At 40.0% G+C, this 24073-nt stretch overlaps 1 protein-coding gene across 4 annotated transcripts in view; it reads left to right on the top strand.

Annotated features, from left to right (window-relative positions):
- TCAF1 (TRPM8 channel associated factor 1) overlaps positions 1-24073 on the top strand; it is a 45306-nt gene that overhangs the window by 4570 nt on the left and 16663 nt on the right. For 2 of the 4 annotated variants that reach the window (XM_059172126.1, XM_059172129.1), the window contains exons 1-2: positions 6878-7013; positions 15414-16047. In XM_059172126.1, the coding sequence (XP_059028109.1) occupies positions 15428-16047 (620 nt within the window). In that variant the 5' untranslated portion in view covers positions 6878-7013; positions 15414-15427. Of the gene's footprint in view, positions 1-6877; positions 7014-9034; positions 9192-15413; positions 16048-24073 lie in introns of those variants that run through there. The other 2 variants (XM_059172128.1, XM_059172127.1) reach the window with 2 other exon arrangements.

Genomic DNA, 24073 nt, shown 5'->3' with positions numbered 1-24073 from the left:
ATTTACTTATACACACATACATAAAACTTAGTTTTTTTTCATTAATTGTTATTTATTTTATTTGTTCTTCTTTGAATTTTTTGGTATTTATTTTCTAAGTATATGCTTAGCTCATATGCTTAACTCATTAAGCACTTAAATTTGTGTCACTGCTTTTTAGCTATATCTCACAAGTTTTGACATGAATATTTTGCAATTATGTAGCTATAAGTATCTATAATTTTCATTATGGTTTCTTATTTAAGCCATGCGTTTTTTCACAACAATGTATTTTAATTTCTAGTTACTCACATGAAGATTCTTTTATTATCTTGCAGTAAATGTTGCCTAATTCATTATGTAGTCAGAGAATGTTTGATATCAGTTCCTTTAGACTTTTGAAGCTAGCTTTATGACCTAGCACATAGTCCGTTACATTTGTGCACTTGAAGATAATGTGTAGTGTCTAATTAATTAACAAGTGTGGCAATTATACAATCCAGATCTGCCATATCTTATCAATTTTTTATCTGTTTGAATTGTCAATTACCAAAAAAAAAAAAAAAAAGTATGTTACAATCTCTCACTGTGATGGTAGATTTTGAAATTTCTCATTGTAGGTGTGTATAGTTTTACTTTATGTATTTTGAGGCTATTATTAGTGCATTGGAGTAAATTGAAAATTTTAACCTTATGAAAGGATTCATTATTATGGCTACCTATTAATGCTTTTAGTCTTAAACTCTTAATTTGCTCAGCTATAAAGTCAAGGTTTCTTTGACTGGTGTTGATCCTGATTGGTGATTACCTTTAAGAAAGATTTATCTTTCATCCTTTGACTTTAAATCTTTCTAAATCTGTTTTAAGTCATATATAGGTCACTTACCTGTAGTTTTTCATTGCTGGTTTTGAAATTATTGCTTGAGGAGTGCCTGGGTGGTTCGGTTGTTTGGGCATCTGACTCAGGTCACTATCTCAGAGTCATGAGATTGAGCTCGGCATCAGGCTCCACACTCAGCAGAGATTCTGTTTGAGAATCTCTCCCTTTCTCTTGACCCCTCCCCTTCCCAAACAAATAATTTTGAAAAATAAGTACATAAAATAAAAAAATAAAATTAGTGTTTGACAATTTATAACTTACCATTGAATAATTTATTCCAATTATATTTATTGTGATTAGTAGGGCAAACAGATTTATTTGTCTCTCCTTTTTTTTTTTTGCTAATTACTTTTTGTCTGATTTATCTATCTCTTTTATTCCTTTGTTTCCCCATTTTACTACTAATCTTATTTGGAAATTATGTGTTGTAATGTTTTAGGCTGAATGTTTTGTATAACACATTTAATTCATAATATTTATTGGGGTATAATTGAGAAAATTTCACATATATAAGATGCACATTGTGATGTTTAGATATATGTATACATTGTGAAATGATTACCACATCAAGCTAATTAATATATTGATCACCTCACATAGTTTACCTTTTGTTTGTGTGTGTGTGTATTAACAATTGAGATGTATTATCTTAGCAAATTTCAAGTATATAATACGATATTATTAACTATAGTCCCTGTAGTATACATTAGATCTCCAGAACTTATTTATGTTATATACCTGAATTTTGCAGCCTTTGATCTATACTTCTCTTCATTTCTTTCACCTCCCAGCACCATGCTACTTTTTGCTTCTGAGTTTGACTATTTTAGATTCTACATATAAAGGAGGTCACACATATTTGTCTTTGAATTATTTTGAAATTTTGAAACATTATAATGCCTTCAAAGTTCATCCATGTTGTCACAAATGGCCGGGTTTTTTTCTTTTTCTTATGGCTAAATAAATTCCATTGTACATATATACAACAATTTATTTATCCATTCATTCATTGGATAATGATTTAAGTCATTTTGATTTTTCATATCTTGACTACTGCAAATAATGCTGCAATGAACATGGGGGTGCAAACATCACTTCCAGATACTGATTTCATTTTCTTTGAATATATACCCAGAAGTTGGGTTCCTGGATAATATGGTAGTTCTGTTTTCAGTTTGGGGAGGAACCTCTATGCTGTTTTCCATGATGACTTTACCAATGTACATTCACATCAACAGTACATAAGTGTTTCCTTTTCCCCTTACCCTCACCAATACTTATCTTTTTGATAGTAGTCCTTCCAACAGGTGTGAAATAATATGTCATGGTTTAGATTTGTATATCCTGATAATTAGTGGATTTGAGTACTTTTTCGTATACCTATTGGCCATTTGTATGTCTTCTTTTGAGAAATGTCCATTTAGGTCCTTTGCTCATTTTTTAATTGGATTATTTATTTTCTTGCTAGTGAGTTGTTTGAATTCCTTAATTATTTTTTGTATTAACCCTTACTGGGGATATAAAGTTTACACTTTCTCACATTCCATAGGTTGTCCCTTCCTTCTGTTGATTATTTCTTTTGCTGTGCAGATGCTTTTTAGTTTGAAGTAGTACCACTTGTGTACTTTTGCTCATTACCTGTGTTTTTAGGGTGATATACAAAAATTTGTTGCCCAGACCAATATCAAGAAATTTATTCCCTATGTTTTCTTCTAGTAGCTTTCCAATTTCAGGTCTTAACATTTAAGTCCTTAAGACATTTAGAGTTGATTTTCATATATGCTATGAGACAAGAGTCCAGTTACATTTTTTTGCATGTGGTTATCCAGTTATTCCAACACCATTTATTGAAGAGTCTATCCTTTCCCTGTTTCTTTGTACTTTTGTTGACAGTGAATTGAATGTAAATGTGTGGGCTTATTTCTGGAGTCTTCATTTTTTTCCCATTGGCCTATGTGTTTGTTTTTATGCAAGTACCATAATACTTTAATTCCTATAGCTTTGTAATATAATTAGAAATCAGGCATATGTAATGCCTCAAGTTTTATTCTTCTAGCGGAAGCATGCCTTGGCAATTTGAGTTCTTTTCTGGTTCATAGGATGTTTAGGATTTCTTTTTTCTAGTGTTGTAAAAAATGCCATTGGAATTTTGATAGGGATTGTATTAAATCTGTAGATAATTTTGGTTAGTATGAACATTTTAACATTACTAATTCTTCTAATCTATGAACATGGAATATCTTTTCATTTATTTGTGTCTTCACTTTCTTTCTTCAATGTTTTGTAGATGTCAGTGTATAGATCTTTTACCTAATGGTTAAATTGGTTCCTAGGTATTTTATTGTTTATAATGATATTGCAAATGGGATTGTTTTCTTATGGTTTTCTATATATGAGTTTTATGAATTTTAATTCTATAGTGAAATTCTCCAGCCTTGCTTCTATAATTTTTCAACATATTGTGAAATTCTCCAGCCTTGCTTCTATAATTTTTCAACATATTGACTCAGTTAAAGTCAATCCCTAAGAATGCAAATGTCCAAATCACCTATGAGTCTATTTCTATTATTTGTTGTTTCTTCTGAGTTCTTGGCAATGTAATCGGATTTTTAGCCTTTCCCTAAATATTTTATTGGGTAAAGGACATCATGAATGAAAAATTATAAAGTTATACTTGATTTTATTGTTACTAAAGAGGATTTTTGGGGGGATGAGAAATGACAAAGCACCAGAAGATTACTTTTATGCTATCAAACATTAGTTTTAAGCTTTTTAAAAACTGAAGTATTTTAAGTTTTTACTTTACTCAAGACCATAATCTTTACTCCAAAGGTATCATTCTTTTGATATGCCATGAATCCTCTCATGTCTCAACTGAAAGCAGAGTGTGTTGACAAGAGTATATTATTTTTGTGACCTTCTTGACCTCCACTGCTTTATTCCCAGAACAGTATAGCTACTGAAATAACTGTCACCTGCTTAACATTTAACCACCATTTTCAACAAGTTTTGGTGGATTTTTGGAGGTAACAGTCCCTCTCTGTGTGTGCATAGCTTAAGAGTCAGCCAGTGACAAATTAAGGGGAATTTGTACATAGATTTTTTTATATTCAGTTCTCAGAGATACCTTCTCGTGTGAAATCTTGTCCTATGAGTTCAGTTGGTTTGAGAATCTTGAATCAGTAAGACTGACAGTTTTTTTGCTTGGCCTCACTTTTTCTGCATTATGAACTAGAAAATGACCTAAATGGAAAATCCCCAGCAGATGTGGAGCTCATGTCCTGTGTGTTTCTTCCCTTGGGATTATAGCTTCTCAAGTTCTCCTTGTGTTGTTTCCTCTTCAGAATCTTCCATTGTCTCCTATATTTTGTCCAACTTTTACTGCTGTGAGTTTTCAGTGGAAGGGTTGTTCCAAATAAGGTATTCTCTCAATGCCAGATTTAAAAATTTCTTATCATTTTGTCTTGCATTTCAGGTAATTTATCTAAGATTATTGTATTTCTTCTTGAGATACATCCTTTAGAATTTCCTTAAAAATCTTTTGAAAATAAATTCTCAAATTTATCTGAAAATAATCTTCTCTTTGTTTTTAAGACACTTGTAATGGAAGATAGTGCCCGGGCAGCACTAGGGGTAAGAAAGAAAGGAGGTAGTATCCAGTTTAAGATTATTATGGATGCCGCTGCCTTGAACATCCTAGTATGTGTCTTTTGGTGATGCATATATATACATTTCTCTTTGGTATAAGCCTAAGAGTGGTATTACCAAATAGTCCTTTTTACACCCAAATTATATTTGAAACATCTTAAAAATACAAAAAGTCTAAAGAAAAAAATTAGTAGCCAACCCTCTCCACTTCCAGAGATAACCAAATATGTCCATATTTTTCCTGCATAAATAAACATAAAAACTCAATAGAAGCATTACAAATTTTTAGCTGAAAATATATATGGAGAGCATTACTCAAGGTATGACTTGAGCTTGTCTTTTTTAAGAACTGCATAATATTTTATTAGTATGGATTTTTAATAAATTGTTCATGCCGATTTAGCTGAGTATTTACAGAATGTAATATTTCAAAAGTTATTTCATTACATTCAGTATTTCATGACAATCTCATAGTAGAAACTGGAAAAACAGAAACTCTAGAAGGATATAGGATTTAAAATGGTGCTTGTAATGTGAAGTCTGAAACAGAGAGGGGCTAGAACTAGCTGAAATTTTAGCAGATACAGGAAGAAAACAAAGTGTTTATTGAAGATTAAATAAGAGAAGATGAAGAAGAGGAGAAAACTTACAACATAGGAAAGGTGTGATTTGATTCATTTTGTTAAGCTGCTCTTTGTCTTGTTGAGGAGTGTGCTAAGAGTTCCTCATCCCACATTCATGTATCTTGTCCATCCATCCACCAAACAGACATTACCAAACACGTGTTCGTGGCCACATGATGAAGTGGAGAATCTGAAGAAGAATAAAATAAAGTTCTTGACTTATGTTTACTCTAGTTTGGAGACTTTTATTTTATTTTTTTTTTTTTAAAGATTTTATTTATTTATTTGACAGACAGAGATCACAAGTAGGCGGAGAGGCAGGCAGAGAGAGAGGAGGAAGCAGGCTCCCTGCTGAGCAGAGAGCCCGATGCGGGGCTCGATCCCAGGACACCGAGATCATGACCTGAGCCGAAGGCAGCGGCTTAACCACTGAGCCACCCAGGCGCCCCTAGTTTGGAGACTTTTAATGAAACCCTGAAGTGATACAGGATATAGGAATCTACCCTTTACCACTGAATCCACATTCCTGTGGCAGGTCCAGCCTGGACACTGTTTTGTGGTAGGGGACCATTTTTAACGGTCACTTCTTGAGAATGGTGTGGTCAGGGACACCTTCTTCTTAGGCACCCACAGAATAAGGGCCAGTTCAGTGATGAGTGAAGGGTGAGGAAACAGCAGAATGTACAGAGGCCACACAAATCTTTCAGGCCTTTGGGACCAGCCATAAAAGAGGCAAGTGGTTTTTCTCCCAGCTTCTAAAGTTGAGCTCCCCAAGCTGGATGAGAAGACATGGATTCAAGGCGGGACCATATAGTCAGCTTATGGCTCTAAAGTCAGGTGTTAGGGCGCCTGGGTGGCTCAGTGGGTTAGGCCGCTGCCTTCGGCTCGGGTCATGATCTCGGAGTCCTGGGATCGAGTCCCACATCGGGCTCTCTGCTCAGCAGGGAGCTTGCTTCCCTCTCTCTCTCTCTCTGCCAGCCTCTCTACCTACCTGTGATCTCTCTCTGTCAAATAGATAAATAAAATCTTTAAAAAAAAAAATAAATAAAGTCAGGTGTTATATCTTGCTCTTACTTGACTAAAATGAGACAGGAGTAGGGGGAAAGTTCAAGAATTCCCCACACAGAGAGAAATCATATTTATGGAAGTGTCACTACCAGCTATTTGTGCAAGGATATTTCATCTATTTTAGTCTATTAAATTTATCCATTTTTGTTACAAAATAATATATATTCCTACTGAAATGTTAGAGGTGTATGAAGAAAACATACTTAAAACTAATCTACTCTTAACTCTCTGAAGTAACTGATTCTGTTTATATAAGCATATGTAATAAATTTTTCCTTACAAAAATGCAAGCTATTTTTAATACCTTGTTAAATGTTCATTAAAAATATAAACATAGATACAGCCTAACTCCTGGCACATATATGTATATTTAACTCATCCTTGTAAATAGTTATGTATCGTTTTATATACAAATCTATATTTATCAACCCCTCCCTTGTTGGTAAATAGTTTACGGATTTATTTTTTAACAAATCGCTCCGTACCACTCCCGCACTCCCAGAGCTCTGCGGGGACTCCTTCCAGGATTTGGGGCTGCATTCTTTGGCAGAAACAGACACAAAGCAGGGCCTCTGAGGAGTGGGGGCGGCCGGCCAGGCTCCGCCCTCCGCCGTAGCCGCCAATCAGCTCCTGGGTTGTGCCCCTCCCCCCCCAGACCCTCTGCACTGCAGCCCAACTACCCCTGCACGCCTGCCGCCGCCACCTCCACCAATTACCGAATCCGCAGGCTGACTGGCCTGTCTCCTTGTCACGTCTCTGCAAAGCAGTCCCTAACCCCTTCAGAGTAGCCCGGTGTGGAAATTGCGGGATAACGGGTGAGTATCGTCCAAAGATGGTTCCGGAACCGGAGCAGGCCCCGGCGTGCGGAGCAACTCCGCGCCACCGGAGTGGGAGAAGGGGCGACCCAGACGAGGTCCGGAGGAGCGCGGGGGAGGGGCGCCTGTCGGGCTGCGAAGGTAGTCAGGGTCTGGGCCTGAGACCGCTTAGGCCTAGGGAGGCAGATGTTTTCCAAAGATTCCCTGTGGTCTCTCCATCTCTGTGTCTGGTTCTTCTGGCTCATATTTCTTGCGTGCTTCATTTTTCTCCAGGAATTTCAGCCCTTTTACAACACTTTTCATGATAAAATATTTCGAGCCTGCAGATACATAAAGAAAATAATATAACAGAATTACCAGATGCGGACATTATATTACCTTTGCTTCAGCACACTTGCTCTCCCTGCCCCCCACCCCGTGGGTGTGTATGTGCGTCTCCCCCCACCACTGGTATGTGTGTGTGTGTCCTCCTTTCTAAGAAACAAAACCTGACAGTTAAAATCCTTTCCCTGTCAAATTTCATGTCCATCCTCAGATGCAAGTTAGGGTCTATCCTTCTCACGTATATTTTTGTCTTTTTATTTTTTCTTTTTATGTAAGCAATAGGTGTGTTTTTGTTTTGCATTTAAAAATTTTCCAGACAACTCAGTATTTGGGGGGTTTGCCTTGCAGTGCTATTGTCATTTGAGACTGGACAGGGACTTAGCAAGCAAGTCTCCAGTCCTCCTTGTTTATTAGCTCAGAACCCTGAGCTCTGTCAGGAGGGAGTTAAAGGACTAAAGGACATGCTCACTGTCACTCAAGTGGTCCTTCACTGGGCAGGATCCTGAAGGTTCTCTTGATTTCTGTTCCTGTCATTCCCTCTATGTTTTATGCCGTTGACCTCACCAACCCACATCCCCTATTGGCTATTAATTATATGATTCAATTTGGGGAAAGATTTAAAGAAGAAAGGAAAGAGGAAAAGGAGGTAGAAGGGGGCTCCAGAAAGGAAATAGGACTTGGATTTGGACCAAAACTCTAGTCAGTATATTTAAAAGTATGCATTTTCTTGGAACATGAAGTATTGAGTCTTAGGACAGCCTGAGTGTTTTATTTAACAGGCACTGGTCCAGTCTTACTGTATGCCAGTCATTGATCTAAGAACTTTACAAGTATTCAGTCACCTAATTTAGGCCTTAAAATAAACCTGTAATATAGGTACTAATTTTATCATTCCCATCGTACAGGTAAAACTGAGGGCAGAGCAATTAAGTAACTTGCTGAAGCCACTCAGCCTGTAGATTGTAGCATTGAGATCTGAACCCAGGACATCTGATGACAGTCTGAGTTTTTAACTGCTGTCCTAGCTTGCATTTCACACGCTAGATCTAGTACCTGAGGACAATGAAGTCCTGGACAAAGTAGAACTCACAGTTCACAGAAGGGAGGAGCGGCTGTCAACTGGTGATCAGAGAAGACTTCAAGAAAGAAATAGAACGGAAATGTACACTAGCTACCTATTGTCTATTTGAAATGTAATATATTCTTAACTTACAAAAGTAACATAGACAATAATGCAAACAATGCAGAGCTATATAAAAGTTGCCCTGTGCTCTTCCTCAGGTCAGACATTAACAGGTAGAGATGTAGCCCTCCCTTCTCCCATCATAGTACAAATACGTAAAGGGCGATTTTTTATTATAAAAATGAAAGCACAGCTAACAGTTTTGTATAATTTTTACCCCCTCCCGCAGTATGTCAAATAAACCCCCTGCCCACAACCAAATGGAGATCTAAGCTTTTCCTAAGAATTGAATAATATCGCACAGAAGGTGTCCTATCACTTATTCAGCCTTTCCCTTAGTAACGAATAGTCAGAGAAGTTTGCCTGTAATAGAACGGCCGTCCACTCTGCCCGGATGGGGGCCGCTGCAATGCCAAGCCAGCAGGGCCGGCGACACAAAGAAGCGCTGTCCCCTGCCAAGCGCCGCCCCCTGGGCTCGCTCTCGCGCCCGGGAGGAAGTGGGAAGGAGAAACCCCTCCTTCCCCCCCTACCCAATCCCGGCTGCGCCTCCTCCCGGCTACCAGCTCGCTCGCCTGCACGCCGCGGGGCTGCCTGCAGGGAAGCCCCTTCCCCACCGCACCGCGCGTCCGCACTGCACCCCCAGCCCTGCCCCCAGCTGCCGCCGAGACCCGGTGAGTGGCCCTCTGCCGAAGCCCCGCAGGCGGGAGAAGGGGTGGCTGGCGGGGAACTCGGCCTGGCTCTAGGGGAGGGCGGTGCCGGAGGCCGAGGGGGCGCGAGGGGGCGCGGGCGGACCTGCGGGACCTGCGGGAGGGGCGCGCCGCGGGCCCGGGGGCGCCGGATCTGGGACCCGTCCCTCGATGATTGTGTCCTGGCCCCCGATGCTGTTTTCTGCTCTGGGCTCCGCGTCGCCGCTGCCGCATTGCTGCCCCTCTCCGGGTTCTGACATCTGATGTTTGTGTTTGCGTGCTTTGTGTGGTGGAGATTCGTACAGGCCCGACCTCAAGAACAGCACCTCCTCCGCAGCTTCATCGAAGCCGAGGGAGGAGGCGGGGCTTGCTCAGGGTCACACAGGTGGCTGGTGACAGAGCATCACTTCTGTCCTACTGCCCTTTGATCTTTGCAAACACTGGCTCTAGGTCTGACTTCCCTTACCACTCTCACTAGTCCCCGGAGACACGTGTGTGTGTGTGTGTGTGTGTGTGTGTGTGTGTGTGTGTGTAAGTAAATGCAAGAGGCGCAGTGCTCTGCTCCCCTCTTCCCCCTACTACCCTCCCCACCCCAGGCCCCCTCCATTCCTCCTCTGACGTCACGGACAAGCTCTTTGCGGACTGTGTAGGAAAGTCTGGTTGGAGTGAGGGCCTGGAGAGGAGAGAGGATCCCACACTGGAACTCAGTATGGACAATCCCTCGAATTTAAGAACGACCTGTGTCCGGCGTTGTCCATTTCTTAGGACACTGTCCTCTGGGACGCAGGCTGGTCAACACTCCAGGGCTTGTGCTCCCCATGATGCTGTTCTCCTGGGAGTTCCCTGGTCAGAGGAATGAGCAAATATAAGAGAGAGAGAGAGAGGCCCTGGGGGACTCAGGAATTGAGAAGGGAATGTAGTAGGATAGGAATAGGGGAATAGAAAAACAGCATTTTAAATCATGCTTACTTTTAAAGAACCACACATACCCCTGATCTCTGATACTTACTCTACTTGGATTTGAAATCCAACTATAAAGCAGGATGTGGTGCAGTACCCAAGACAGGCCTGCTACCCTCCTTCCCTTCCAAATACAACTCTTAAAGGGAAACCCCATTTAGGTTGCATGGGGCTCTTTGTGATAGGAGGAGGGGATTTATAAAGCTCTCTGCCTGAGTTACAGGTTGTGCCTTCTGCTTTAGAGGTGTCTTGATTTCCAGCAAGCTGAAAGAGGCCAGAGTTGGCACAGAGGAGAGAAAGCAGAAGCCATGGAAGGAAAACCAAGGATGAAGAGAGGGAGAGAAATAAAAGGGATCTCCCCACCCTACCCCACCCCCCTTCAGGCTGTGTTCCTCTGCAGTCCCCACGCTGGAGTAGCAAACAGGGATTCCGGCATAAACAGGAAGCATTCGGTTAAAAAGTCAAGTGTTGGAGTCATGGAGATAGCTGGTTAAAGTGGGAACAGAACCAGCTGCAAAGTTCAAAGAACCCCACAGAGAAGGAAATCAACTTTTTTAGTAGATAAATGCGCAGCTGATGAAAAAATGCATTTTAGGTGAGATATGATCAGTTGAGCAATCCATTAATGTCTATACTCCATCATTTAAAGTGTGTTTACTTGCTTGTTTGAAGTTCTATTACCTGTGGTATTTTAAAGATTTTATTTATTTATTTGACAGAGAGAGATAACAAGTAGGCAGAGAGGCAGGCAGAGAGAGAGAGAGGAGGAAGCAGGCAGAGCCCGATGCGGGACTCGATCCCAGGACCCTGAGATCATGACCTGAGCCGAAGGCAGCGGCTTAACCCACTGAGCCACCCAGGCGCCCCTACCTGTGGTATTTTGAACTGTAACAGTAATATATACAACAATTCAAAGGATGCAGACCTGGTTAAGGAGAAAGAATACTGTTCACCTCTTCCCTTGCTAATGCAGTTAATGTTGGCATGTTGAAATATGGCCTCCATAGATTTTTCTCTTGTGTATAAAATTCTGGTCCTTAACAGGCTTGTATATTTCTGGAACTTAAGAATGTGGACTCAGTACAAGATTTTCGGGGTTTGAATCCAGGATCCACTACTCACACTTGTGTGACTTGAGCAAGTAACACATTCTCTGGCCATCACATTTTTTGTTTTGTTTGCTGTTTCCCACCTATAAAATAGATAGTGATTGTACAAACTCACAGGTTTTTTTGTCAGGAGTAAATACTTTATGAAAGAAACTTATAATAATACTTCGAACCTAGAAAGCAGTGTATTGTGATTACTCCTACTAAAATTACTAGTACTATTGTTATTGTCTTTATCCCTACAAAAATGGGCTTGTGTCCTAAAATTACAATGATGTGAGGTTTCTACTTAAAGTATATCAAGGGTTGTCTACATAGATGCAAAACAGATTTAACTCATTCTTTGTAATAGTGATGTGATATTCTATGATCCAGATTATCTTCCTTTATCCAAACATTCTCCCTTGCAGATGTTGGCTTGCCACGCATGCACCGTTGGTATCAGGCCGAGGCTGGATTACAGTCTCACTTGTGGAGCAGGACAGGGGAAACTGAGTGTTCCTTACCAAACCCTGGCAGGTAGAAGGAGGCAACTCCATAGGAAAAGCCCTCTTCATTCTGGTGCCCTACTTTTCAAATCTCCAGGCCAACTGCTCATCCCTCTGTCACTTTTCCACAGACAGCTCCCCCATGAACTAGCTTGAAATATAGTTGGTGAGACAAAAAAATGTGAGTTCTCTGCTCTGAGTGTTTCTGGAGTACCAGCCCTGGCAGTGACTAGGGCCCGGAAAGGAGGGGTCTGATGGGCAGCTCTTTAGGGTGTAGGTATGCGTGGCTGGCTGGGGACTATGCCCCAGGGTCTTATGTTGTAACACTAGGCTGTGGGGTGGGGTAGCATGCAGAAGTGGGATAGGTATGGCTTTGGGTTAGAGAGATGCACCCACAGAAATCATAGATGGTTCTGGAAAATACTCCTTGTCACCTATCTGTCTCCAATTGTAGTTTTGTGTGGCAGTGGGCCTCCTTGTACATATGTCTTCAATCCTGCGGCTCTTGTTTCTGTATGAAAGGTAATCAGAAAAGGGATTACTGGTCCGAGGATCTCACCTCTGAAGTGGGGCTGCCTACTGTTGATTACCGTCAGCGTCTTGGTCCTTCCAGCAAATTGTGGTCACATCCTCCTGGCCTTTTGGACACTGGGCATTATTATCTGCCTTTATCTAATTCACCTTCTCTTCCTCCTTTTCCTTCCTCCTTTTTGATAATCTTATAGGCAACATCATGCATTCTATTTTCAATTGTCTGACTAGTGAAATTGAGCATATTTTCATAGACTAATTGGCCATTTAAATTTCCTCTTCTATGAATAACTTCTCTTAGAAGGGTAGGATTTCAACAGGTAGAAAGAGGTGGGAGAGGGAACAGGAAGGAAAGAGCAAGAAAAGAGACTCTAAAATGAAAGCAGGGCATGTCCAGGGATGCCAAGTGTTCTGGAAGCTGCGGAGAGGTTAGGTAGCCAGAGACATGGCTGGAAAATGTTAGGAGCAGCCAGCCCTGGAGACCTCAAACCCCAAGATGAAGGTGTCAGATTTAGCCCTGTGGGGAAAAGCAAAGCTCTGGGAGGGGGTTCTCTTCTGGGAAATAATACTATCAGCGGCTTTAGAAGACTAGAGGCAAGATCAGGCCCTGGTGACTCAGAAACTGGGTCAGTTTAGTCGAGGAATGAATTACTGAGCATCTGAACTAGGTTCCTGGCACTATGGTTGGAAACCATGTACGATGACATTGACGGGACTGTGACCAGCTGGACATGGGACAGGAGGGAGAAGGGCACTACTGTGACTCTGTGCAGTTTGCTGTCCTGGCTATTTGTGGACACCAGGAAGAGCAGGGAAAGGACAAGCTCTTGTGAACCAGCCGCCTGTTCTATCATCTCAAAACTTCTCTGAGGTCAATGTCACCCTCTGTAGCAGCTAGGGACATTGAGCTCATGTAATGTGCCTAAGAGGAGCTAGTTTGGAAGGAAAAGACTAAATTTAAGACTTCTTTAGTTTTAGAGACCACTGCAGTGGTAGAGTGCTCTGTCAGGAGGGATCATGAGTTTATTCATTACCTCAGAACCAGGGCCTTTTCATCTCTACCTGAGGAAGGCTCAGTGCCTGTGCCCAGGACTTTCTCAAGGACCCATGGAAACACTTGAGAACTAAATGTAATCATAATTAATATTACTGTTAGCATTGGCTCCAAAATGTGAAAACTATAAAATCAGAATCATTAAATTTTTAGCTTAGTATTTACAACATCTATTAGGTTTGGCTTTTGCTCACTTTATAAGAATTCTCTATGGGATGCCTGGCTGGCTCAGTTGGTTGAGCATTTGACTCTTGGTTTCGGGTCTAGGTCGTGATCTCATGGGTCATGAGACTGAGCCCCACGTTCGGCTTCGTATTCAGCTGGGAATCTGCTTGAGGATTCTCTCCCTCTGCCCCTCCCCCCACTCACTCGCTCACTCTCTGTAAAATAAAATAAATCTTAAAAAAAAAAAAAGAATTCTCTCTTATGCACATTTGCAAGTTAAATAGCTTACTCTTACCAAATAATTATATGTAAATACACACACACACACACACATACACACTCATATATATAATGAATAATTGAGAGATATTTAACCTGTTATTTCCTTTAATCCTTGGGACAACCTTATGTGCTAGACACTTTTGTCCCTACTTAATGAATGAGGAAGTGATGTCTGAGATGTGTTGCCCTATCTCACAGTTAGTAAGCAAACAAAGCTAAGATTCAGGCCCAGATAGCCTCCCTCCAGAGCCTGAGCTTGTAACTGCTTTGCCTATTATCTTGGGAACAAACATATTTTCTGACGAGAAATAGATAGATGTTAAGAACCAAAGATAAACACAAGAAATACCTGAATTTTCAGAAGAGGTCAGGGAAGGATAGAAAGTGAATGGGTCAGCAGGTTGAAGATGATGACGTTGGCTCTGGCCATAATGTTACGGGCGGTGAGAGTCTCAGGGAACAGGACAGCAGTATTGGCCGGTGCCCCTGAGTTGTCAGTGAGAACGCCAACCACTAGATGTCCCAATTATGAAAACACATCTGCTCTCGGGGGAACTGTTTCAGTAAAGTGAACATAGTGGAGGACAGACATCAAGCATCTGAGCAGGGAGCTCCTGGTAAAGAAGCGGAGGATTTATGTGAGGTCACATCCATAGACATACACACCTTTCTCCAGGTACAAGGTACAAGGAAGAAGAATCTGCCATAATTCCTAGCTGATGGAGACCTGGATTCAAGCCACAGAGGACCTATTTTTTCCCCTTCCCCAACCTATGATTGCGACCAAAGAAGATCCTTTGAGGACCCAGACCTTCTAGACCAATATTCTGGGATTCCACAAGCTGGGATGAATAAGATCAACGTGGTTGCTGAGGGGGACAAGGGGCAGCATGAGGCACCACTGTGTTAGTTTCTGGTGGCTGCTGTAACATATCACCACAAATTGGGTGACTTAAAACAGAAATATGCTTCTCTCACAGTCGTAGGGGCAGAGAAGTTTGAAGTCCAGGTGTTAGCAAGGCATTCTTTCTGGAAATTCTGAAGGGAAATCTGTCCTACACCTCTTCCAGAGCTTCTGGAGCTCACCAGCAACCTCTGGCCTCCCTTGGCATATAGACGCATCACTCCAGTTTCTCTTAGCATTCTCCCCTGTGTGTCTCTGTCTGTGTCCAGATGTTTCTTAAAAGATACCAGTCATTAAATCAGGGCTCATTCAAATACAGCATGACCTCATCTTAACTTGATTTTACCTGCAAGGACACTATTTTCCAAATAAGGTTGCATTCACAGGTACTAGGAGGTGGATTTACAGGTAACTCTTTGGGGGCACAATACTGCCCACATTCTCCACTTCTGTTTGTTTCCTTCTGCAATGGAAAAGTGTCAAGCTCTTTCCGTTTGGCCACAAGAGTTTAGGAGGACTGGGAAGGGTGTGATGAGGTCTCCAGGGTTGGATACCTTGACACCCCTGGTTAGTCCCTGAGTCAGTTGACAGAGTCTGTCTCCTTTGCGTCACGGGAAGAATTGCCCCAGCTAGGGGAGAAGTGAACCATTTGGCTCCTTTGTTTATTTGTTTATCTATTCTTTACCAAACTGAGTCTTTGCTTTCCTCTTACAGAAGTCGATCCAGCCATGGCGACTCCCTCTGCTGCCTTTGAGGCCCTTATGAATGGAGTGACAAGCTGGGATGTCCCTGAAGATGCCATCCCATGTGAATTGCTTCTAATTGGAGAGGCCTCCTTCCCAGTGATGGTGAATGACATGGGCCAGGTTCTCATTGCTGCCTCTTCCTATGGCCGAGGTCGCCTGGTGGTGGTGTCCCATGAGGACTACTTGGTAGAGGCCCAGCTCACTACCTTTCTCCTCAATGCAGTGGGTTGGCTCTGTTCTTCCCCTGGGGCTCCCATTGGTGTACACCCATCCCTGGCACCCCTGGCCAAAATCCTTGAGGGATCTGGGGTGGAGGCGAAGATTGAGCCAGAAGTGAAAGACTCCCTCGGGGTTTACTGCATTGATGCCTATAATGAAACCATGACGGAAAAGTTGGTCAAGTTTATGAAACGTGGAGGGGGCTTGCTCATTGGAGGCCAGGCCTGGGACTGGGCCAACCAGGGCGACGACGAAAGGGTGCTTTTCACATTCCCTGGCAACCTCGTGACCAGTGTGGCCGGCGTGTACTTCACCGACAACAAAGGGGACACAAGTTTCTTTAAAGTCTCCAAGAAGATGCCCAAGATCCCAGTCTTAGTTAGGTGAGTGCACTACCCCAGTGGGGATTTGGTCCCACATTAAAAAAGACATGGTTCTTGTCTTTAGGTTGCTCCCAAGCTAACAGACGAGCCCTTGGCACTTAGGCATGGATTCCCCCTAAATCAAGCAGAGTTACCCATAATCAAACAGATCACCCTGCATCAATTAAGGTCCCCATTGTTGCTGCCTCCCCAGACTAGAGCACTTAGCTCTTTGAACAGAGAAACTTCTTAGTGACCTTTATGTTCCCTGGCATCTAGCTTAAAATATATTGCTGAATCCCAGAACTGGTGTTGCTATTCCAGGGTCACAGCAGAAGGTTGCTTTGAAATGAAATGTGAGGAAAACGAAAACAGACATAAAGGGACCCCATAAGACAAAGTCTAAAGAGCTGTGAAAAAGGCTTTGAAATGTCTAGCCAGATGGGATTGGGATGGAGATAAGAACTAGAAGATTCAGAAGGTGATAGAGAAGAAAAGATGGCATGAGTTGTTTGCGCTAAATCTAGGAGTTAGGGGAGGATTTTACATCTGCAGGCAAAAGACCTGATGTTGGAGAATGAGGGAGACAGGTGATGGGTATAGAGGCAGGCTACATGGAAGTTCTGTAGGAGTACTGCCCAGTCTGTTCTGTTCACAGTGTACTCCAGTATCTCACACAGTGCTGAACGTGGAACAAGTGAGTAGGTGCTCAGGAAACACTTGTTGGCTGATGACTGGATGGATGAATGGGGGAGATAAGAGCTGGAGTATAGGAAGTGTACCAGGCCATGCCCTATTGTATGTTAAAACTCACAGCATCCCTAGAGTAGAGAGCTTTGGAATTTCTGATTGGCGAGAGCAGAGTAAAGCAGGATTGGGTGAGAAAGGGATTTCAGGGTCCGTATAGACACACAGAGAATGGGCCATGGCTTCTTCTTGGCATGGGACATTTGAAAGAAAACCCCACATGTGGAATGAGGAAAGACACACTTGTTCTGAGGCATAATGATTGTGCCTCAGTTGCGATAGTGATTGACCAAACTGATCAAATTTTCAGCTTACCAGTGATCTTCATCCTAAGGAATAGAGAGGTAAGACCTGACCGTAATTCTCTTTCTAAACAATCTAACCCCCCTATTTGTATTCACAGATGTTTTTCTCTACCAAAACCATACCTCTTTTTTCTTTGGTTATATCTAAATCATCTCTCGTCATGAATGATTCTCAACTTGGGGGGTTAGGTTGTACGTGTGTGTATGTGTACTCATATATATGTGTGCACACATGTAAAATCACCTTGAAGACTAACGTCTGAGAAAAAAAAATCAGAGTTTATAAGGGAAGTTTGCAGACTCTGTTGTGGAAATTGTGGGTTATCAGTATTGGTTATTTACTAGGTAAGACTGCATCACAACTCTCGACTGTCTTTGCTTATACAGCTAGATATAGCATAGCATTGCCCATAATTAGGTGGGTCATTTTTTGACTTGTGGATGGATTGAAGATGGCAGTAGTGATTTTCCTGAGCTGACTGGCTGACAGAAGTATGGAGTAAAAAGTAAAAGGCAAAAGAGGATGTGTGTGTGTGTGAGAGAGAGAGAGAGAGAAATGTGAAATACTGATCAAATGCATGGGTTGGGATTAGTATGGAAAAAGAGAAAACAAAAAACCCTCTCTTCCTTACCCCATAGTTTTAATATTCACTCTCACTGGGGCACCTGGGTAGGTCAATGGGTCAAGCATCTGCCTTCAGCTCAGGTCATGATCCTGGGACATCAAGCCCTGCACTGGCTTCTTGCTCAGAAAGGAGCATGCTTCTTCCTCTCCCTCTGCTCTACCCCCGAGCTGTGCTCTCTTCTTCTGTCCCTCTCTCAAATGAATAAATAAAATCTTAAAAAAAAAAAAAAATTCGCTCTCACATAGCCAAAGCTGAAATGTAGACATTGAGCGATCTTTCTCCCACCTGATATTGTGGTTGCCAAACTGTATATCAAAATCCGTAATTATAAACCTAAATCAAGTGATTTTACTTTATGTGAATTAGGCCTTAATAAACCTTTAATATGTCTTTTAGTAGGACTTCTAAAAAGAATCAGATAGATTCATATACAAGGATATGCAATTCAGCATTATTTGTAATAGGGAAGAATAGTATATCTAAATAAATTATAGATTTAATAACCAACCATTCAAACTATGTTTCCAAGAATAATTAAGGCATGAAAAAAATCTTATAGGGGGTATTATTAAATGAAATAAAATAGGATGGTAATCTGTTGTTCAGTATGTTCCTACTTTTTGGTCAAAAAATACAGCTATGTGCAGAAGGAAAGGGTCAAAATATCATTAATGGGTAGAACTCTGGGTCATGGAATAATGGTAGATGATTTTTACTTTTAAACTTTTACTTTCCAGACTTTCTATGAAATTTTATTAATAAGGTGTATATTTCATTAAGTCAGTTCACATTTAGGAACACTAAGACAAAAAAACAATTCATGTCATATTAAACACCTTCCAATCTGTCAATGCATAAATACTTTTTATGACATAAACAGAAAACGTAAAACCAAATTTAACTCTCCAAATGATTCACTTTTTGTCACTTACCTTTTTAAAAACTCTGATATACATATGAATATGTCTATGTGTGTATGTGTTACCAATTGCCAATACTTTTGAATTATGATTCTTCTTTTAAACCATTTTTCAATATTTTTCAATATCTCCTATTTTTTAAAAAAAGTAATAGGTCATAAACACACAACATAACTCTTCATTTTTACATATTATTTTCCCCATTCATCCATATTTTACATTGTTATCATCTTAGTATACATACTATTTTGAATTCCACTCACAAATATTTTTCATTCTATATAATCTTCCAAGTTATATTTGACTCACTTCATGAGAATGCCTCATTTATCATTTGCCTGCTGTTGAGCATTTGGATCTTTCTCCACTCTTGTAATAGGTAGTACTATACAGAATAACTTCAGAATGTTTTAGAAACATTAGACAATGCAAGATACCAGGATGCTTTTATTAGAATTCAGGAAGGAAGATTATTTCCATCACATGCTTAGCAAAGTTCAGATTGAAAACCCCTATGGATTTAGTTACTCTGTCAAAGGATCTTATTTATTTTTAAACCCTCATTTAAACATGAGAGCATGAATTAAGATAACTTTATTAGACAGATTATCTTATTACTTGCATATTTCTTACTAAATTCTAAATAAGATCTTGGGATCCTCTCACCCTTCTAAGAGTAAAGTGTGGCAGATCTTACCAAGATGAATCAAATTTTTATCAGAGGAAGTCCACTTTATGATCAGAAAAACAAATCCCTAGTAATAAAACCATATGATCTTTTAGCCTGGTGAGAATACCGACAGATGTTAGGACATGAGTCTCCTACTTGCTGCCCTCACTTCCTACCTGAAAAGTGTCATCATCTGCATTTAGAATGCTAGTCTCCATGCCCTCTGCAAGACCAAACCACCTGTAGTCTGTTTCCCAGGTGATTTCTACTCTCTTATCATCTTCATCCTCAGTGTCTCTACTGTGCCTCCAGCTCTGAGGTCAATGGTGTTGCACTTTATGTGCAGAAGGAGACTCACCTTCTATTAAGTATTCATTTGACAAAACACTGGGTCCATTGTCATAAACTACCCACAATCTCATTGCAGGACTCAGGATTCATATCATCTGGAAAAAGCACAGATTTTAGAGAAGGACAGCTTTAGTAAGTTTCCGAGCTCTGTCTGATACATGCTGTATAACCCGGTGTCACAGTCACCCTCCCTAAGCCTCATCTCTGAAGTGGGATTAATAATGGCTACCTTTCAGGATGGTTGTGAGGATTCAATGAATTAAGAAACACCCTCAAATACCTAGAACACTTTAATTATTTCCACATCCAGCCTATGGTACATAAGAGTATGATGTCCTGAATATCATTCCCAATCATTGACACTTACCTGGCATTCATCATTATGGTCGTTTATGTTGTCCCAGTTGTATTAAGTATTGGCATGTTAACTCCTGTTTTTACCTACTTCCTCCGCCAAACCGAGACAGCATCATCATGACTCACTGCCACATTTTACCTCTTCGTACATTTAATAAAACAGGTACCAGAGACCAAATTGGCTCCACCAATTAGACATGTGATGCAGATAAAATTTGTCAGTTGGTCAATCTTAGGGAGGTTTTACAAGAATCAACCCGAATAGTTTTTCTAATCCTCTATGCAATAATAGTCCTTTGTCTCATTTTTACCCAAATCTCGGGCTTCTATTAAAGAGTTTCAACTCTGTATTTTGTTCATCCATTTATATAGCCAGTATTTACAGAGTATATTCTATATCCCAGGCATTATTTCTTATGTCAAGAAAATAATTTCCAAAGACCTGAGAATGAAAAGCACATAAACATCTCTTGTACTCAGACCTGGAAGGAATTACAAAAACTGAACAACTGTTGTAGGAAGAGGGCTGTGATACTGAGTTTCACTGGAATCTGGAAACCCGGGATCTTACTCCCAGTAAATGCAGCATGACCTTGGCATATCCTTCCACCTCTTTTTCCCTCTAAATGGAAAGTGCTGGAGTGAACATCCTTGTCCTCCTTTTGGCTATATATCATTGAGACTGGTTTTCCATCTACAGTGATTCCCATCTATACTGAAAGTCATCAGAGGTGCATAGAGAAGAATGTTGTACAAATGGTCATACCCTGAAATGTCTGCATGCTCCAAATTCCTCGGCTTGAAAACACCCCTGTGAAACCTGAATTGATGAACATTACACATTGATAACAATTTATACTGTCTTCATTTTGAAAGATCTTAAGAGGATATTACGCACACAAAGACTTTGAATTCCATATCATTAAAATTTCAGAATTTTGAAAATTGAGTAATCTACTTGAAATTAATTCAAATGAAGCAAGAAAACTATCAGTTTATGGAAGATAATCATGACTATGTCTTCCCAAGCAGTTTGGAAAGCCAAAATATCGAAGTGGATATTAATAATAAGCTTATTTATAACAAGGATCCACAAATTGTTGGAGGTCATTGCTTGTTACATGTTAGGGATTTTCAGAATGCTATCTATAGAATTTTATGTCAGGATCATGGCCAGGCATTGAGGGGGGTGGTAAACAGTGCCCTAACTCCTACTCGACCCTTCTCACTTCATGCTTAATTATGTAGACTAAAATTGCATTAGCTGGTTCTCAAAAAATAAGAAGTTTTAGAGAGCAAGTCCAAGTGGGAAGACAGGGCACTTCAGAAGAGTAATTGCTAAATCACAATTCAGATTTCTCTGCCTTTTTATGAACAGTTTCCGTTCTTCAGTTTCAAAATACATGCTTGTAGTGCTTGCTTTGGCAGCATATATATCAAAATACATGCTTGTTGAAAAAGAACTGAAATAATCCATAAGTATGCAAAGTAAAAAGTAAAACAGCTTCATCTCCACCTCTCCCTCTGCCTGCACTAATTCATTCTTTTCCCCAAAGTTTGGACTCTATCTTTTCTTCCATTTGTATGTGTGTGTGTGTGTGTGTGTGTGTGCGCATGTGTGTGTGTTTGTAAGTGGGAGGGGGTGGTAGAGTTGGGGAAGCAGAAAGAGAAACAGAGAGAGATCTGCAACTTGATTTTTCACTTCATGTATCTTGAACATTTTTCCGTGTGCACCTGATAAACATACATCATCTTCCAGAATAGCTATAGAGCATTTCACAGTTGGATTTTTTTCATAAGTTACTTAACCATTTACCTATTAGTATACAATAAAGTTATTTTCTAATATATCTTGAATATCTAAATATTTATAAGTTAAAAAATACATGAGTACCCTACAAGTCAAAAAAGAAATTACAAAGGAAATTAGAAAATATTTTAACCTGAATAAAAATGAAAACACAACATGTCAAAATTTGTGTAATGCAGTTAAAGTCGTGCTTAAAGAGAAAAGTATGCCTTATATAAATGCTTTTATTAGAAATTATTAAAGTTTAAATTCAGTGACATATGTTTTCAATATCAGGAAGCTAAACAAAAATGAAAACCTCACCCAAAATTTGTGGAAAGAGTAAGAAGATGATAAAGATGAGAGCTGGATTCAATGAAACAGAAAATAGAAAATAATAAGGAAAATTAGTAAAATCAAAAGCTGGTTAGTTGAAAAAAATCAAAAGTGATAAATCTCTCTATATAATGATCACAAAATCAAGACAAATTATGCAAATGAAAAATTCTAGGAATGGAATATGGTTGATTAATACAGATCCTACATGCAGTAAAGGATAATAAAAGAATACTATAATTGTATGCCAATGAATCTGACAACTTAAATGAAATGGACAAATTTCCGGAGAGAGACAAACTACTAAAATTGACACAAAAAGAAACAGAAAATATATGTTAAATGAGTTGGAATTGTATTTTAAAACATCCCAATACTAAATACAATGTGGTTTCCCGGTTTGGATCTTGGAAAATGTTGGTGGGAAAACTGATGAAATCTGTCTAACATTTGGAGTTTATAGCATTTTACCAGTTTTAACTTCTCAGTTTTGGCAAACATACCACGATTGTTAACATGCTAACATTAGGAAAACTGGGTGAAGGGCTTATATAACTTGGTACTATATTTGCAATTTTTGTTTTTTTAAAATCTTAAAATAAAAATTTTATTTAAAATCAACAACAATGAAAAAAAAGTCCCAATAAGGAACACTTCACATCTAGATAGCTTCACTGATGCATTATATCAAACATTCAAAGAACAAATAATACTAACCCAACATAAAGCATTAAAGAAAATAGAAAAGGAGGAAAATTTTTGCAACTTGATTTATTAAACCAGTATTTCTCTGATGCCAAAGCCTGAGAAAGACACTGCAAGAAAACTAAAGAACAATATCCTTCAGGAACAAAGAAGCAAACATTTTTAGTAAAATATTGTAAAAAGAATTAAAGCCACTTTGGAAAACAGTGTGAAGGTTCCTTAAGAAATTAAAAATAGAGCTAACCTATGACCCTGCAATTGCACTACTGGGTATTTACCCCAAAGATGCAGATGTAGTAAAAAGAAGGGCCATCTGTACCCCAGCGTTTATAGCAGCAATTGCCAAACTGTGAAAAGAGCCAAGATGCCCTTCAACAGACGAATGGATAAAGAAGATATGGTCCATCTATACAACGGAGTATTATGCCGCCATCAGAAAGGATGAATATCCAACTTTTGTATCAACGTGGATGGGACTAGAAGAGATTATTATGCTGAGTGAAATAAGTCAAGCAGAGAGAGTCAATTATCATTTGGTTTCACTTACTTGTGGAGCATAAGGAATAACACGAAGGACATTGGGAGATGGAGAGGAGAAGTGAGTTGGGGGAAATTGGAGGAGGAGATGAACCATGAGAGACTGTGGACTCTGAGAAACAACCTGAGGGTTTTGGAGGGGAGGGAGGTGAGGTTTGGGTGAGCCTGGTGGTGGGTATTATGGAGGGCACATATTGCATGGAGCACTGGGTGTGATGCATAAACAATGAATCTTGGAACACTGAAAAAAAATTACAAAAAAAAGAAGAAAAAGAATTAAAGGGATCTATAGAAGGGTTACTACATCATGATCAAGTATGGCTTAACCTAGAAATACATGGCTGTTTTAACATTCTAACATGGAAGTAATTCACCAAATTAACAGAATGAATGAGAAAACCATATAATTCAATACATGAACACACACACACACATACACAAACAAGCATTTGGCAGCATTCAATACCAAATCATGACAATATCTTATTTAGAAATAAAAAGGAACTTCTACCATATGATGAGCCATTTTTGAAAAAGCTATAAGAACTTGCTTAATGGTGAAATATCCTAAGGTTGAAAACAAGACAAGACAAGGAAGGATACCTGCTCTCACTGCTGTTATTCAGCATTGTACCAAAGGTCCCAACCAGTGCAGTAAGGCAAGTTAAAAAAAAAAAAAAGGCACAGAGATGAGAAACTAAGAA

The sequence above is a fragment of the Mustela lutreola genome, chromosome 4 (genome assembly GCF_030435805.1).
Source record: "Mustela lutreola isolate mMusLut2 chromosome 4, mMusLut2.pri, whole genome shotgun sequence".
Classification (NCBI taxonomy): Eukaryota; Metazoa; Chordata; class Mammalia; order Carnivora; family Mustelidae; genus Mustela; species Mustela lutreola.
The sequence above is the reverse complement of the archived record's forward strand: the minus strand, read 5'-3'. Positions and strand labels throughout refer to the sequence as shown.